The sequence below is a fragment of the Triturus cristatus genome, chromosome 8 (assembly GCF_964204655.1).
Source record: "Triturus cristatus chromosome 8, aTriCri1.1, whole genome shotgun sequence".
Classification (NCBI taxonomy): Eukaryota; Metazoa; Chordata; class Amphibia; order Caudata; family Salamandridae; genus Triturus; species Triturus cristatus.
In genome coordinates this window covers 1544045297-1544062477 of record NC_140591.1, presented here as the reverse complement: position 1 = coordinate 1544062477, position 17181 = coordinate 1544045297, and the positions used below count along the sequence as shown (strand labels likewise).

At 42.2% G+C, this 17181-nt stretch overlaps 1 protein-coding gene across 2 annotated transcripts in view; it reads left to right on the top strand.

Annotated features, from left to right (window-relative positions):
• The window catches only part of RNF121 (ring finger protein 121), a 326737-nt gene that overhangs the window by 111091 nt on the left and 198465 nt on the right, over positions 1–17181 (top strand). For both annotated transcript variants that reach the window (XM_085623428.1, XM_085623429.1), the window contains exon 2: positions 13414–13451. In XM_085623428.1, coding sequence (XP_085479554.1) covers positions 13414–13451 — 38 coding nt within the window. The remainder of the gene's footprint in view (positions 1–13413; positions 13452–17181) is intronic.

Sequence of the window (17181 nt, the reverse complement as noted above, 5' to 3'; positions counted from 1 at the left end):
TTAGTTTTGTTCTTTTTTTATTATTAAATGGCTGGTGGAGGGGAAGCTGAGATCGTGCAGGTGGTGGAGAGAGGTCTCGTTGCTATTCCACAGCATCCGGCCGTTGTTGCGCCCCCCCAGCCCTTTCCACATTCTGTCTGACAAACAATACAGGATCTTCTTCTTAAGTCAGAGTTCGAAATTCGTTATTTAAAACTGTTGTGCCCTTCCTGAGCCGCCATTACGGGAACCTGCGCCGCAGTGAGAGGCGGAGAGCGGAGGCGGGGGACAGCGAACGAGGCCAGCCAGGGAGAGCGCCAGGGGAGCCGCGGGGAGACGCCCACCCCCCTCCCGGACACCGCCCGACGGACATGATGTTTTCACAAAGCCGGCACTCGGGCTCGTCTCACCTGCCACAGCAGCTGAAGTTCACCACCTCCGACTTCTGTGACCGGATTAAAGATGAGTTTTGGTTAAAGTTCTGTTCTACATTTGAAAAAAAAACTGTTGTGCCATGTCGGAGGGTCCTAGGGGCGACTGGGTGTAGTAGGCGAGTACCGGATCTGGCGGTGAGGACAGTAGGCGGGGTGTAGAGCAGCATCATTGTGTCGCGGGACGAGGGACTGCGGGGTGAGCCCACGGGGCCCGCGTCCAGGGCTTTCAGGGTCCACCGACATGGTCGTGATGCTTTCGTTACTCTGCGGGACCGAGGGCCAAACATTCAAGGGCTGCAGGGTACACTCGGGGTGGGCATCACGCTCTCGTTGAGGGAGGGGCGGTCATCGGAGGTACAGGCATCGCTTCATCGGGTAGTGGCGAGGATGTGGTCCGTCGGCTTAAACTGCCGACTTTGGTGCTGGAAACCAGGGTTCGAGCCTCGGGGTCGCGTCCACATGCTGTGATTCTGGGCAGATCACTTAATCTCCCCGTGCCTGAATGTGTAATGTAAATGCGGTGCTATGTAAATCGCTCCAATACCTTCGGGTTTAGTTCACGCTTTATAAATATGCAAAAAGAAGTAGTGGGAAGGGACATGCAGCGAAGGTCTTCCGGTCTGATTAGTGACTCTGCAGGAAGTGCCGTATGTTTGACTCTGGTCGGGCTGTGGGGAGGTCCATCTCGTGCCAGGACGCGGTGTGCTCGGATGGAACCACCTTGTATGTTTTGCGGATGCTAAAGAAGTCTGCAGACTGTACGATCCTAAATACAGTATTTCTTATACGGAAACTACATACTATAACCATCACAGATCCTGCGTGTATTTTGTTAAAACACCATTGTGTGTAAACATACTACTGACTGCTTGGGAGCAGGGGTATATTGCGTTGTAAGGGCTTTTTGGGTTGCCATGTAAGTTTACTTCACTTGTTTCGTTAAATGAACGTTTATCGGCAGGACTAGGTTCCGCTGCGATCCGATGGTCATCTGGTTCCTGGGTTTCCTTTGTGTGTGTGTGTGTGTGTGTGTGGTCGAAATTGGTGTTGGTTGTAGTTTGACGCGGATGTGGACTGTTGGGTGAAAAGCGTGAGAGTTTGAAAAGATAATACAGGTCTAGTTCAGTTAAACTTGTCTTTACATAAACATGCTGTCTTGTGGAGAGTTTAGAATGCTTGCCATCATACTTTTGGGTACATACTTTGGAAACAGATGCTCATAATCCGACCTACAAAGCGTGAATAATAACCCGCTAGTAGAAGTGAAAAAAGCCATACATTATGTGGTGTCCTCTTCACAGTGGAGCCTTATATCGAGTTTCCCTCGTAGGAACTGTACCAAAACCCTATGTATTCACTACCAAGCAATGGCAGATGTGTGAGATGTCGTCCACTCGGCGGAATGAGTCAACACCACTAGAAATTGTAATATCAGCTTCTGCTCTGCCGCTGGCAGCTGCCCCCCCACCCTTTCTTACTCTTATTCCCTCTCTAACTCCTCCTCACTTACCGAAAACCATGACTCAAGAAATGGTTCTCACCCTCTCTTTCTTTCTGTCGTTCATTTGTTCCTCTGTGAAATGGATGCAAAAAAAAACTTTTTCTGGAAATGCCGTTTGTACATTTTTCTATTGCAAAGTGCAGCCTCAGAAATAAAAGGTTCATAATATGAAAAATCAATACAAAAAAAAAAAGACGGAGTGTTCTTAAAGTGGCCATATTGGTTTTATTCAAACCCCAAAAACATTAGCGTCACTTTACTGAGTTTGCAGTGAAGTTCTGTTTTTTCCCTGGTGGGGAAGTGCGCCAAACCTGGAGGTACTGCAATACCTGGTTGATGGGTGGATTGGAAAACAAAATGTATACGGCGGCTTTGTGTTCACGAATGTGGTCTTTTTAAACCAGGCTGCTTACGTTTTGTAAGCATATAAGCAGTGGACATTGAAATGGGTCCTTTCTGGGTCCTGTAGTTTTCAGGGAAAAATACTCGTTGATTTCTGCATTATGACTGTAAAGGCGTTAAGTTCACCATGTTGTTTCTGCTTACATTTTACATGCTTTATTTAATCTTTCATTCCCTATGAGTGTTTGCTTTTTCCAGGATGTTGTTTCTTTTTCTTTTAGACAGCATATTGCTCTTGCCTAGTGCGTAATTTGAATTGAGTCGCATCCAGTTGTTTATAGCAGGTCAAATTTTGCCCAAAATAAACATTTCTGCTAATTCGACCGGAATACTTCCACATTAGAATACTGATAGCGGCCATCTTGGATTGGAGCAATTTTATGGTTAAGCCCGTACTTGCACCCATTTTTTTGAATTGTAACATTCTCTCAATTAGTCTGACATCTCTTTCTATGCCGTCAGTATCGCATAGATGTTGATGGACAATATCACAAGCGGAGAATGACCACACAACGCGTGCTTGCTTCCCTGATGGCCAGACTCAGCAACGTGAGGTCTTACCAATGTGCTTTGCTGTTATCTGCTTTTGCTGCTCTGCCCTATGGCAAACGAAAAGGGCAGGAATGCACTATATCTATCAGATACGACGCATTCCTGTCCTTTTCCCCTGCACTGGCGCATGATGGGCTGCCGTGTGCCAACACAGGTACCTTTGTACCATGGTGCAAGGGTGCCTGCGTTGAGGGGATGAATATTTTTGTGCAGGAAGGAAACCTGCACAAAAATAGGTCTCGCATTTGAGAGAGATTAAGCTATTGACATTGTAAATAACAATGCCGTTTCTTTAAATGTTTTAAAAACATAAACAAAAATAATGTCATGAGCAATGCCAATAGCTCTTACTTTAACAATGCCGAGACCATTGCATTGTAAATGCTTGTTTTTAAAGCATGGCAATTTTTGCTAAAGGCCAAATGTTCTCTGCTGTCACAGCGGTAGCACCTTCTCTTTTCCATCCTCCTGTCACCTCTTAAGTTTCTTGGCGACTGGTTTGGCCAACGTCCAAAAGTTTGTTGAGTTTGGTTTTTAGCATGGACCTGTAATTTGAAAACACATGCAGAGTCCTTCGCCAAGTCTTTCTCAGACTCTTTTAAAACATTGGCACATCTCCCTGACATCTCTGATTTCCTCATAATGGCCAACACGTCCTCTAGAGGAGCATCTCCATTCACCCATAACCGATCCTGTATAGGCGAATTGTTATGCATAACCAATTGGTCACGAATCAAGTCGTCATGGAGATCCTCAAACTTGCAGTCTCATCGCCAATTTCTTTAAATCATCAAGCCATTCATCTACAAGTTCCTCCTTGTTTTGCTTCCTCTGAAAGAACTTGTCTTATCACCCCAATGCACACATTTGGAGCAAAATATTTATCCATGTCTTTAAGTGCGCACTCAAAAACGTCCAATGCCGCATCAGTAATTTTTGACATGCGAGAATGAGTTTTTAATCCCACGGGCCTAAAGAGTGAAGAAGTATTCTTTTCTTTTGTTCAGGTTTCATTTTACCAGCCTCGTCAATGGCACATACGTAGTTCACAAAGTATTCCTTCCACTCTAAGCACTTAATACTAGGCTGAGAACCGGTAGCCCAAACTGGGTGGGGAGGACTGATGGTAAAATTCTGTTGTGCCATGGTTTGTTCCTCTACAGTAACACCTTGATCTCCTTGTTCTATACGGTAGTATGTTATCACGGTATGAATAAATTATAGTAATAATGCGGATCAAAATACTGATGGTGCACTAAGGCACCGGTAATGTCACAAGGATACACTGTTTGGAAATACCGAACACAAAAAAATAATAATAATAATAATCCTGTCGTGCCCCGATAATCTCACCTGTTCCCCTGTCCGTTTCACAACTGCACCAAAATAAAGGAATCCTTGTTGCAGGAATCAACTCAGAGCTATATTGTCCTGCTCATCAGAGTGAACTCCGGATCATTCTGCACAAAGCGTTTCTCCTCCCAAAATGGTCGTTACGCAAGGTCACGTAACGTGACCCGGCGTGATGACCTTATCACGTGTGCTTGTGGCCCCGCGGTCTCAGTTACACATCCACATCAGTTCGCGAGCCGCGTTGGAGATTGGAACCACGCCGCTGCTCGAAAGATGCAGCCGATGGCGGTTCCTAACGGTCTCCAAGCCTCGTTGAAAAGGTAATCTTACCTTGTGAATACTCACTAGGAGTCAATTCACGAATGTAGAAATATCCAACTAGTGAGAACAGTGCGGTGATCCTCAACACCCTCTTCTGTAGTAGCGGACAATAATTATCTCCAGCGTGGTGATCCAAATCCTCCCATAATTTTTCCAGAAGCAAGTAAATAGATGGTGGTTCCGTTTCCGATCGTCGCCAATTGTAGTAAAGGAGATGGCAGCTGGTTAAATGCTTTATTGAAGAAGTAGCATATAAAGGGGAACAAGCAAGTGCCAGGCAGCACAGCTTATCGTCAAGGCAGCCAGTACAAAATGAAGCCTAGATCTAGAACATTAATGACATACTCCTAAGTTCTATGTCTCGCGCAAGCACGAGTCATTAAATGGAAACGCAGGTAGGATATATAACTAAAGGATACACAACACCAATTGACAGTATCATGGTTGCACGTGCTTCTACATTCTGTGCTCGAGGTTGGCACATGACCCTCATAACTATGCCTGATGCAGGTAATCTATTTTGATATTTGGGCTCGGGTGAGGACTGGGGATCGTGATCTAAGAAGATTCAGATAAAAATGGCCTGAAATAAGGTCAGATATTCACAGCTTTCTTTCTCAATGTTTAGATCTCTAGGTGGATCCCAGAATGACATAAAATGTATTATTTTGCTTATAAACCAAAACTCTTGCCTATTTTTGTAAAGTGATTTGTTGTAATGTATTCAACATCTGTGGAGTTACAGCTGTTGCCAGAGGATTTTCCTAAAGTTTTATTTGAAATAACAATGTGGAATTGAATATCCAAAGCTTCAAATAATGGCTTTTGGTCGTAATAATGGGCGCATAACTGATTTGCTTGTAAAGGGTAAAGTAGAAATCTTATGAAATGCAAACTAACATGAAAAATCCCACTTCATGGTAGGTGGGTATCTTGTGCGCTAGAACGTTTAAACCATAAATTCGAAGGATGGTGTACTACTCCTTTAAATCGGGCTTTCATTAGTAAATTTGTCCCTATTCAGTGTGCTGCAGTCGCCTAGTGTCTGCAGTGAAACCAGCACTGCACATAATGGATGTGATAACACTAATGTGCTTACGTAAATCCACCTGACAATCCTTACTGTGACTCCAGTTTCATCTAATAGCCTAGTAAATAAAGTGGCATTACTCTATGTTCTTAGCAGAGGCTCTCCAAAGAACTATTAACCTCCATTGTGTGGTTGGCCACTGCACAGGAGCAAAACTTGACAAAGTCACTACTGTTTAATGTTTGGGATAATTTTGTGTGCGATTATAATTGAACCGGTCAGTAATCTCTTACTAAGTCAAAACTAGAAATCTGTGCCAGTATTATGTGCACAGTGCTTTGTTCCAGGTAGAACACCAACCTTGCATCAGCCAATTAATTTCAGAGCGTATGAAAGATTCCTAAATTTTATCCTTCTCTTCAAACACAAAGATATCCGAGCTTCAATGAAATCCAGCAGTTTTTCATGTTTTGTGATCCAGACATTAAATGAATGTAGTAGTAATAGTGTGTTTTTGGAAGTGTTTAATTTCCAGTTCCGGTCCTCCGAAGCAACTGTTGAAACCTGGATTTTTTGAGTATAAGACATTTGCTAAGAAGTAGGCCCTAGACTTAAGTGTGTTGAGGGAAGAACAAGAGATGTGAGCAACAATAACTTTTTCATACAATTTCTTTTTAAATCTTTTTTTTTTCTGCTGTTATTTGTAACTTTTGCCTTGGTCACTTTGATCACTTTATTATTGAGGTTAGTGCTGTGAAGGTAAAGGTGTACATCCATCTTTAAAGTAGAGACTCTAGCAGCTTCTGACCAATCACGCCTTCCTCTGATCTGGTGCCTGACAGGCCCCAGGGACTGATAAATAATGCGTATAAGACACAACCGAGTCGGATGCAGTAGAGGACATTGCTTGCATGCAGATCCTATTGGAATACATAGTCAAACGTAGGAAGCATTTCCTTGTTTTTTCAATCCCTAATTTGTTTTTTTCTCCTGTTTATAAGTGTATGATATAAAATGTTGCCTAACATAGGCCCATTGTCCGAATGGGCAGAAATTACGCAAAATGTGCTTGATCGCTAATACATCATGAATTGCTTCATGTGAATATATAAAGATTGTATGATTATAAATGCAAATAAAAATAATTTTAAAAAACAATCCGACCTTCCTCTGAGGCTCTGCGTTTTTTGCACTTTTTTTTGCATACTTTGGCACAATTGTGGACATATTTTGAGTATACCCACGGTGGCTGTTTGCCATCGACGGGTAATATGGAGTGTTCAGGTGTATGCTCATATCTATCCTCCTTTTTCAAGGGTTTTCTGAGCCTTGAGCGCCTGTATTCTCACCATGGGCTTGGGTATCTTCTTACAACCTAGACTGTCTTAAGTCCTAGAGCTACATAGAGCTGTTAGTGTGTTTGAGTGAGGATCATGAGATCCTTGGACAGACAGAGTGATAAGCTGGGATCATATGAATGCACTCTGGGGCATGTGGATAGGCAGTTTGAGGACGTGGCGACACTAGGATGGAGAATCGGAGGTTTCTTGAGACAAGTACATAAGTTATGTGACATACCTGGAGCACAAACAGCCAATGTGGAGAGATAGTGACAGACAATAAAGATATCTCACACTGCCATAAATAAACTAGGATTCAAGCTCCCCAAAATAACATTGACAGCGTCCAAAACAATTGCGTGGATGGGGTTCGTGGCCTGTAGTGGTCTAGATAAAAGGTGTTCTGCATTTCTTGTTGCCCTTGTAATCCTTTCATGCTGTTTAGGAAAGTATCACAATTAGTTGGCATTATCTTGTGTAAAAGTAGATAAACGGATACATGATTAAGCTTTTTCTCTACCTGGTTTGTCATTGACCCAACATTTGTGGGTAGTTTAGGTACATAAGATAGCACTGTGTAGCAACTGGTTTCCACTAGGCACTCCCTTTCTACTGGGTATTGGTACTTTATAGGCAATGTGCGACACCAGTCAATGCCTTGCTAAACAATTGATGCTTTTCAATTCAACGCAGTTTATCGTCAGGAGCGCTTCTGAGACCTAGAAATAAGGACAGTGGCACTGCTGCAGGCATGCATTGGTAGGTGACCTGTAAATGTATATGGTACCGAAGACAGGGTGGACAGGTATGGTGACATCTGACAAAAGGAAAACGGGGATGCGATAACGTGAAATATGACATAACTACATTGAGGTAAAGGAGGGTATGTTGTGCATTTTTAAAATGCTATAAATTACGGAGGAAGAAGGGGAACCTCCTACAAGTATAAAACTGTGTTGAGTAGCAAATTCTGCTTTGGAGAGTTATTGGCAAGGGCATTAAATGGTGAATGTCCAACACTAAATTGCCCTAAAGTTCCTTCCTGCTCCACTGGTCTGGTTCTTTGAAACATTTTATTTTGTTTTATAGACTTATTAGTTTCAGTGTGGTAATTTTCTGGTGCCTATTGCTAATTTGGTTGCAGACTCTTGACGTAATTTATATAGTGGAGTCACTTAAGTGTCTGGGCAAAAATAAGGGGGGAATGGACCCAGAAACCATTAGTAGAAATGTAGATCCTAAGAGTCGCATGTTATTGGCCCGAAGCTTAAGGTCTGTCACACATTTTTGAATGGATCTTTGCAACAGATACACGAGGGATACAGGCGACTGCGCCCTTTCTGTCTGACCATATGGCAACGTGAAAAATAAAAATGGACCCTAATACCAACAATTGTAATGGTTTTGGAACAGAGCATACGAAAAGTAGATGTTGAAAGTTTGGGGCAACACTGCAGAATGGACTTTGGACAGAAAGTTCATTAAAGAGAAGTAGGATGGTTTTTAAGCAACTTGGGTATCCGGTTGCATATGGAACAAGCAGATAAAGGTTTTATGAGATGAACTTAGAGGACAAAGTGAAGAAACTGTATTGGCAAGGAAATGGAATCTTTCACATGAACAAGAACTTTAAAGAATATATATTTGTCAGTACAAATTAACGATTAGGAATGAAGATGATATATGGCATCCCAATTGAAGAAAAAAATTGAAAATTGTAGTGGAGGGAGGAGAAGATAGTTCAGATGTTACTTATCTTTTGCAAAATAAATTTGATGCTATTGCACGATTTCACAAGAATGCTTGAGGAAAATGTGAACTGAAATACACATGAAGATACAGCAGTGCCATGAAGCATGTTGAATCTAGATAGTCAGATAGTGGGTGCTGAATAAGTGTGCCATGTTTTCTATGCCTTTACTAAAATCTCAAGTGCTCAAGTTGAAAAGTAAGACTTGAGGCTCACAGAGTGATTAATGCGATACCTGCCAAATTGTTCAAGCAATTAGCACTGACACCATGAGCATATTCTTAACGAAAATGAAGAAATAGTTCATTACAGATGTCAAGGTTCACAAAGGTTGGAAGGAACCAGTTATATGGCTTCCTAAAAAAATGAGATATTAAAGATCTAGTTGTAATCAAAATTGAACTGTGCAGACTCTGCCTCCCCGAGGCTATCTGAGTACTGCTACATAGGCCTCGGAGAATACGAAACATGACATTACAGATATTTTATGCCTACTTAAATGAGATCATGCCAGCATGTAACATCTTACTTTGACTGTCCGTTAGAAAGTGTATTATTAGGTCGCAGCCTACCAGACAGCACAGCTGTCTGGTTTGCTAAAGACCACTTGGGAATATTCAGAAAGTTGACCTAGGACTGAATTCTGCCTGTTGCTTACCATTGGCGTTCTGGTTTGTAACTCACATTTTCTAGCTTTACATTAGGTGGCTTTATTTGTTTTAGACTGTCCTGCTTGAGGTCATACCTTCCCTTGCCCAAGCCTTATTTACAGTATCCTTCTGAGTGTTCCCTTTCTGTAAACAGGCCTGTGAATCTTGTTCTTTTCTCATCACATTTGCTGTGCATTCAAAGACTGAGGTCAAATGTCAGAAGCTGTCTTCTGAAGGCTCGTTTACTTTTCTTTCTCTGACTTCAAAGTGAGAGGATTTATGTGACAGTCCTGCTGGACATTGGGGGTAGGCAAGAGTTTTTCTCCAACATTTAAAGGAACTGTGTAAGTATTTCAGAATAGATCAGAAATGGGAACACTATGCCAATGCACTCTTCGCCACTGCACTCTACATCACTCCAGTCTAGGCCACACCAATCTACTCTTCACAATTCCACTCTGACGCTGTACTCTATGCCACTGCACCCTATGCCAATACACTCTACGGCAGTACCCTTTACTCTGTAACACTCAATACTATGTCCCTGCACTCTACGCCAATCTACTGTATACCACTCTAATCTACTCTGCACCACTGCACTTAATGCCACTGCACTCTACACAACTTTACTCTATGCCATTATTCTATGACACTCTATGCTAATGCACTCTACCCCACACCACTCTGCCACTTCACTCTACTCTGAAACAATCTACTCTGTGCCACTGCACTCTATGCCACTGTACTGCAACTGCACTCTACACCACTCGACTCTTAACCACTGCACTTTACGACAATGCACTCTACTCTGCATCACTACTCCCTACACCACTGCTCTCTACACCACTGCACTCTGACCCTCTACTGTGCAACCCTGACCTCTCTGCCACTGAGCTCTACACCACTCTGCACTATTCCACTCTACTGTACTCCGCTTTAGGCTGCGCCACTGCGCTCTATGGCACTATACTCTACATCACTCTATGCTACTCTACTCTGCACCACTGCACTCTATGCCACTTGACTCTACTCTGCGCCACTGCACTCTGCTCCGCACCACTGCCCATTGAATCAGTCAACTCTGCGCCCCTGCACTCTGTGCCTGCACTCTACTGTGCGCCAAACGAATCTGTGCCACTGTATTCTAAGACACTGCCTTGTACCCCACTGCACTCCATGCCACTATACAACACTCTACGCCAGTGCAAACTATGCCAGTGCGCTCTACGCTGTGCCACTCTACTCTGTGCCATTCTACATAAGTCCTTCCTATGCCACTCCAATACGCAGCACTCACTGCCATTCTTCGCCATTCTACTCTACGTACTCTTTGCCATTCCACTCTATGCCACTGAGTTTTAGCCATGCTCAACAGCAGTCACGCTGGTGTACATCATGGATAAAACACATTGGCAAAGCCAATAGCTCTTGCATAGGAGAGATTTATTGGCTTTGCCAATGCTTCTTTTTTAGGCAGCGTTTCTAGCCCACTATGAAATAATCCCAGCTTTTATCAGCATTTAGATCAGACACTGTACACCAGCTTGATTACTATGCTCAGAATCATTGACCTGTGGTTGCCTCCTTACAGCTTGATTGTTGTGCCTTCTCAGTCAAGGTGGTAGTAGCATAGACAGATTGCTGTTAGAGAGAATAGTGACCTCTAATTACAGGCTATTTAAAAGATAAATGTATAAAAACATAACTTTTGTATTTGAAATAGAAGCTTGGTCCACTATCTAAGAGCACTTGTTATACATGTGCATGTATGCCAGGAAGACTCAGCAGACATGACATTCCTTTTTCACAGAAATTTGGTCGTAAATGTTATTGTTAGAGGTAGTGGGGTTTTTAAGTACAGACAGGAATTCAGATGGGCAGTATGCCACAATGACTGCTGAAGCAATTTCAGTAGCATCTGTTTTAACGGTTTTTCTCCAACCTCATTGGTCTGGTAATTCGCAATACTGTGTGCAGCACATAAGTTTGGGTTCAAGAGTTATCACCAAGCTATCTTTTTCCCCTGAGGATTGTGAATTTTGAAATTCACAAAATCTCTTAAGTGTTACTATAAAGACCCCAATTTTATTTTGCTTCTTTATGGTATTGCTCTTGTGTTCAGCCTGTCTCCAAAGTCTTACTGTTTCTGCCCAGAAATACTTGTAGTATTTTCTGATCACTCTAAAAACCCTCTTTCACACGAAGAAGAGTCCAAGGGATATGTTTAAAGACCAACAACAGTATAAAATCCCCAAATCAACATACAATATACGAAAATACTGTGGGTCTTATGTTCAATGTGAGTGCAACCACTAATGTAACAGAAAAAGTCAAGAGAAACCAAAGTAATCGTATGAAACCTCAATGAGAGGCTCCTACAAAAAGGAGTTAGGTTCCCATCACCCACCAGAGGTGGCTTATCATCTGGGAACCATGGACAATGTCATGGGTACCCACCACTATGATGATTGTGGTGGTTCCACAGTTGTCCCAGGCGTGAGTAGAGATATCGTTGCAATTGGTGGGGTGACGGTTGCAGTGCAAAAATAATAATAAATGGAAGTGCTATTAAAAATGGCTAACAAGACACACACTTTATTCTGGCGCTGTCTTGGTGCCACTTAAAAACAGTGCATAGACAGCTTACACAAATAACTGTCAGATTTTCGGTCTACATGTTTCGGCTAATGGACATAGAAGTCCAAGCTCTCATCAGGACCATGTTGATGCTACTGCAATTAGTGTGTGAAAAAACAAAACGCAACAAATAATTGATGACTAGGTTGGTACCCAATACAACCTGATTAATCCTGTATGTCACGATGGAACTGTTACAGGCAGTGGCTTGTAAAAGAGACCCGAGTAGCTGCGGGTACGCACCTCTCCTCACCTGGCATCCGCTCAGGAAATAAGGCACCGCTCTCTCCGTCGGTACCCCGCTCGAACAACTGAGCTGGAAGGGGAGTTGTTAATCAGGTCCATTAGCCGAAACATGTAGACCGAAAATCTGACAGTTGTTTGTGTAAGCTGTCTATGCACTGTTTTTAAGTGGCACCAAGACAGCGCCAGAATAAAGTTTATTGTGTCTTGTTAGCCATTTTTAATAGCACTTCCATTTATTATTATTTTTGCACTGCAACCGTCACCCCACCAATTGCAACGATATCTCTACTCACGCCTGGGACAACTGTGGAACCACCACAATCATCATAGTGGTGGGTACCCATGACCTTGTCCATGGTTCCCAGATGATGATAAGCCACCTCTGGTGGGTGATGGGAACCTAACTCCTTTTTGTAGGATCCTCTCATTGAGGTTTCATACGATTACTTTGGTTTCTCTTGACTTTTTCTGTTACATTAGTGGTTGCACTCACATTGAACATTAGACCCACAGTATTTTCGTATATTGTATTTTCTGATCACCCATGAAATTGAGTGTGCCCACAAGATCAGGTGATCCTTCTTCTGTAGGCAATTACTTTGCAATCCGCTGTGATGCATCTTGGACAGATATTACTCTTGCCACTCGTTTTAATCTAATGTTCTACACCTATAGTGCATGCCCTTTTCACATTGTAAGTGTTAAGAGTCCATTTGGCTTATGTTTTGTATTTCTGTGTGTATTTGATGTGCCCTATGTAATGAGTAGTAATAGATCATGTGGTTCCACTTCTAACTCTCTGGTTCTGTTTGGACTGCACCATTTTTCTGTCTGACATTTGAAGACAGAAATTGTATTGTTGTAATCCGTTTAGGATGCAGTGACTTTCTTAATTAAATTGCTGGATTAAAACATAACATTTCTATTCTTTTCATCAGTATACAACAGTTGATGAGATGCCTTGCTTGTCATTGGAATCTTCCCCTTGTTAACCATAATATGGTTTGTACAGGCCTTGCTGTGGTACAGTGGTCAACTATGCTGCTCTGTTTACTGCAGTGTCTCCTATTGGCAATGGTTAATGTGCACCTTTGAGCGCAATAATCTTATTTGTGAGAACATTCTATTTGCATTATTTACTATAAGCGAGACTACATAGTCAGTGTTGTTTGTTTCTCCCAGTGGTGTGTCTTCATCCTTTGCTTTCGCCTTTTTCAGGTGGATTTGGCCAAATTGTCCCCAGAAGAGCGATGGAGGTAAGTGCCCCAGTTTCTTTTGGGCAGCGTTTCATAGTACTTTAATGCAATGCTATGGTGTTTGTTTTTTGTAAATATCTTCTATCGAGATTTGGTGATTGGTATAACAAATGCAGTTGAAATGCACAAACCCAGCTATTCATCATTGGGTTTCACATAACTAAACTATACACAGACTCTGACTTACTGACACACACTCCTCCTTCACTCCCATTCCATTTTACAGAGCAGTTTGCAAGATAGGGCCACAGTGTGTCACACTTGTTTCTCCTGAACTGCTCACATTAGAAAAGAATATGAATTGCTGCAGTTTGCTTCTTGTTGATGCAACTTGGAAGACCACTTGAATACCCTAATGGTAAAAAGAGAATGCCTGATTTTCCATATAGGACGTCATGGAATCCATTGGACGTGCTAAGGCTTTAACCACACGGTTTAACTGAGCTGCAAAATGTAAGGCACTATTTCTAAGCAGAAAGCCCATTCAGTAGCACTACTTCTCCACCAAAATGTGTTTTAAACATTCTCAAGGCTATAATTCCTCATGTTTCCAGTTAGCAGGTAATAGTTGTCTGCTCAAAATATGAGTGTATTTTTGTTTCACATTGTGTTCGCTCAGCAGGGCTAGTTCTCGATCCACAAAAAAGTATTGTCCTGAATTGTTGTCTGGGTAGCACCCTAGAGGATTTTCTAAAACTCTGTATCAAGTTGTGGACCTAGATTTAACAATATTACTATTTGTGATCCATTGTAGAAAATGCCCCCTCCCCCTCCACCCCCCCTCCTTCAGTTTCTAGAATCCGGTCTCGTATGCTCATAAAACTATTCATCCATTTTAAGTACGGAAAACCCACTGTTCTATACGCGGGCTACTTTGTACTCTTCCCGCTCTTCGTCTATGCATTCTTCCAAATCTCAACAGGAAGCCTGCTATTACATTCTTTACCGGTATGTATTTAATGTTTGTATCTAAAATACTCCTTCCTCATGTATAGTCTTACAATTCTTGTCACTGCAAACCATAAAGTGGTTTCCCCACACACACAAAATCTACAGTGTTCCAATGCCCACATACAGATGAGTGTTTCTATCTCTCGATTTCTGGGTGTTTATCCTCAGTGGGCATCAAATAAAGTAAGGCACATGCAATCATTTCCCTTTCCTCCAATGTCTACTTGCAATAATACTGCACCTAAAGCCTTTACAACAAGGCTTGAGAATACTTTCGGCAAATGGATCAAATCCTTTCAGTGCAGAATAGTGCACTGTTGCATGTTTGATAGTTTTAATATTCTTTTGACAATTGGCATCAAAAACACATTTTACTTGGCTGTACAAAAGTTGCCTAGTAAAAACAGTCTTTGCTGCAAAGCCTTGAACATCCTGTGAATAATACCGCTGTTCTTAAGAAGGATCACACATTGTTCTTGGCAGAAAGATAGAGTGCCTTTCTAATGGTTTCCAACAAAGAAGTCTTGGGTTTTTCGCCTTCCTTGCATATACCTTAGCCCAATTATGTAACACAACTTTCAGCAAACTGACATTTAGAGCATTCCATAGTAAGACCTTTACTGCCCCGGATACCTAAAGCTAGTCGTGCTCTTATCTTTCCCAAATATTACAGTGAGATCCTTGCTCCCTTTTATGAATAAAAAGGGTATTGTCGTGGCTTTTACTGAGTGCTCCTTTGTGTCTGGACAAAGCTATACCACTCTGAGCTCTAACTAGAGCGAAACATGTGTCGTGGAATGCGTTTATTCATTCCAGGTTGGCTTTGGCATAGTATTTGTGATTAGTAATCCAAAGCTGCAATACTGTGCCTCCAGTGGTAAAAGGCTTTTGTCATTTTTCAGCTCGGTAGGATGGAACTATGCTAAACATAGGCTTAAAAGCTTTGCTAGACCAGCATTTACAATGCAAATGGTCTCGCATTTGTGAAAGTTAGAGCTATAGGTGTTGTAAACTATAATATTTTTAAAATTTCTTCTTAGGTCAAGCCTAGACAGCGCATGCGCTGTATGCAAGACCTACAGTAATGAATACAACTACTTTATTCCTGCCTGCTTCTTCCTGCTACTGGCTTAGTCCAGCGTCGCTCTTCTTTGCACCCTTGTAACTGGTTCTGCAGCCGATAGCTCACTTCCATGTCTGGGCTGAGGAGCACCGGTAAATTAGTTTCCATACGCTTTCAGTGCTTCTCTGCTGTTTGGGAGAACTCTTTTACCTTAGCTATCCTTCACCCCAGATGGGAGACATTTATTTGCACTCCATCAGTTCGGCAGTCTTGAGCAGCTGCCTGTTTGTCGCCATCTTTTTACCCTGAACCATAAACTTCAAGCCCTGCTCATGTCTTTGTTGTCAACCGTCTTTTTACCTTTCTTTCCGTATTCTCATGCTGCTGCCTAATCTACCCGTGCGCTGCCAAGTCCCCACCGCCACCTCCCATCACTTCTTGTTTAATTACACTTTTCTTTCCTGTGACATACAGTTACCACACGCATTTTATAAACGTATTTAATTGCAGCGTAGCTTTTTTATGTGTGTGTGTATAATATAGGTGTCGCCATGGGAGCCTGTTTTCCCCCCAGCTATGCGTGTTTACATGTTGGCTGGCGGGAGGAGCAGGCACTAAGGGGAACCCATGCTGAAATGTATAATGCTCATGTAATCTGTTGGCTTCGTTACATTGATGACGTGTTTATTGTTTGGGATGGAGATCGGACGGGTGCAGAAACATTTGTGGGGGCTATCGATGATAACCGCACTAACTTACATCATACATAAGTGGCAATAGTGTTGATTTCTTGGATACAACCAGTGTATGTAAAAGAAGGCAAATTGCAAACTACTCTGTACAGGAAATCTACCTCCGGAAATTCCACACTACATGCCAAAAGTGCACATCCTCAACATCTAATAAGAAGTATTCCATATGGGGAATTACTTAGAATAAAAAGGATATGTAGCGCAGAAGAGGAGTTTGCCAAATGTTCTCAAGTATCAATAGAGAGATTTAAACAAAGAGGATATAGTGATCAGATTCTCCAGGGAGCATATGAATAAACTAAAGCCCGGGATAGGAAATCACTATTAACTAAACAAGATCACAGTACTAATATAGATCCCCACTGCAGTAGTGCAAACATATCTAAAGATGACGCAACACCAAGATTGATTACTGCTTATAGTAAACAACAAAGGCAGATCAGGGGTATAATCAATAAGAATTGGCCTATCCTTCTAACACACGGAGTAATGTCACCTAAACTATCCACCACACCCACATTAACATTCAGGCGAGCCAAATCCATGAGGACGGATTTGGTCAAAAATAATCCAGAAATTGTTTCTATTACCACCTGGCTCAAACCTAAACAGGGTTTTTTCAAATGCTCCACATGTCGGGCTTGTAAATTTGGTGAAAACAAAACCCACTACAAAATACTGTTTAGTCCCAAAGAAAGGCTTATCAGTGGGCCTTAGTCTTGCCGCACTCAATATGCGGTTTACTTGCTCATATGTACATGTGGATTTAACTACATAATGAGCACGAAACTGCAGGTGCATCTGCGCATTTTACAGCATTTGCGTGCAATAGTGAACAACGATTCGAATTACCCATTAGCGCGTCATTTTAAAGCCGTACATGATAACAATCTCAACTGCCTCAAATATTTTGTGATAGATGCCGTTCCAGCACCGCGCCGAGGAGGAAACCGTGAGCGTAAAT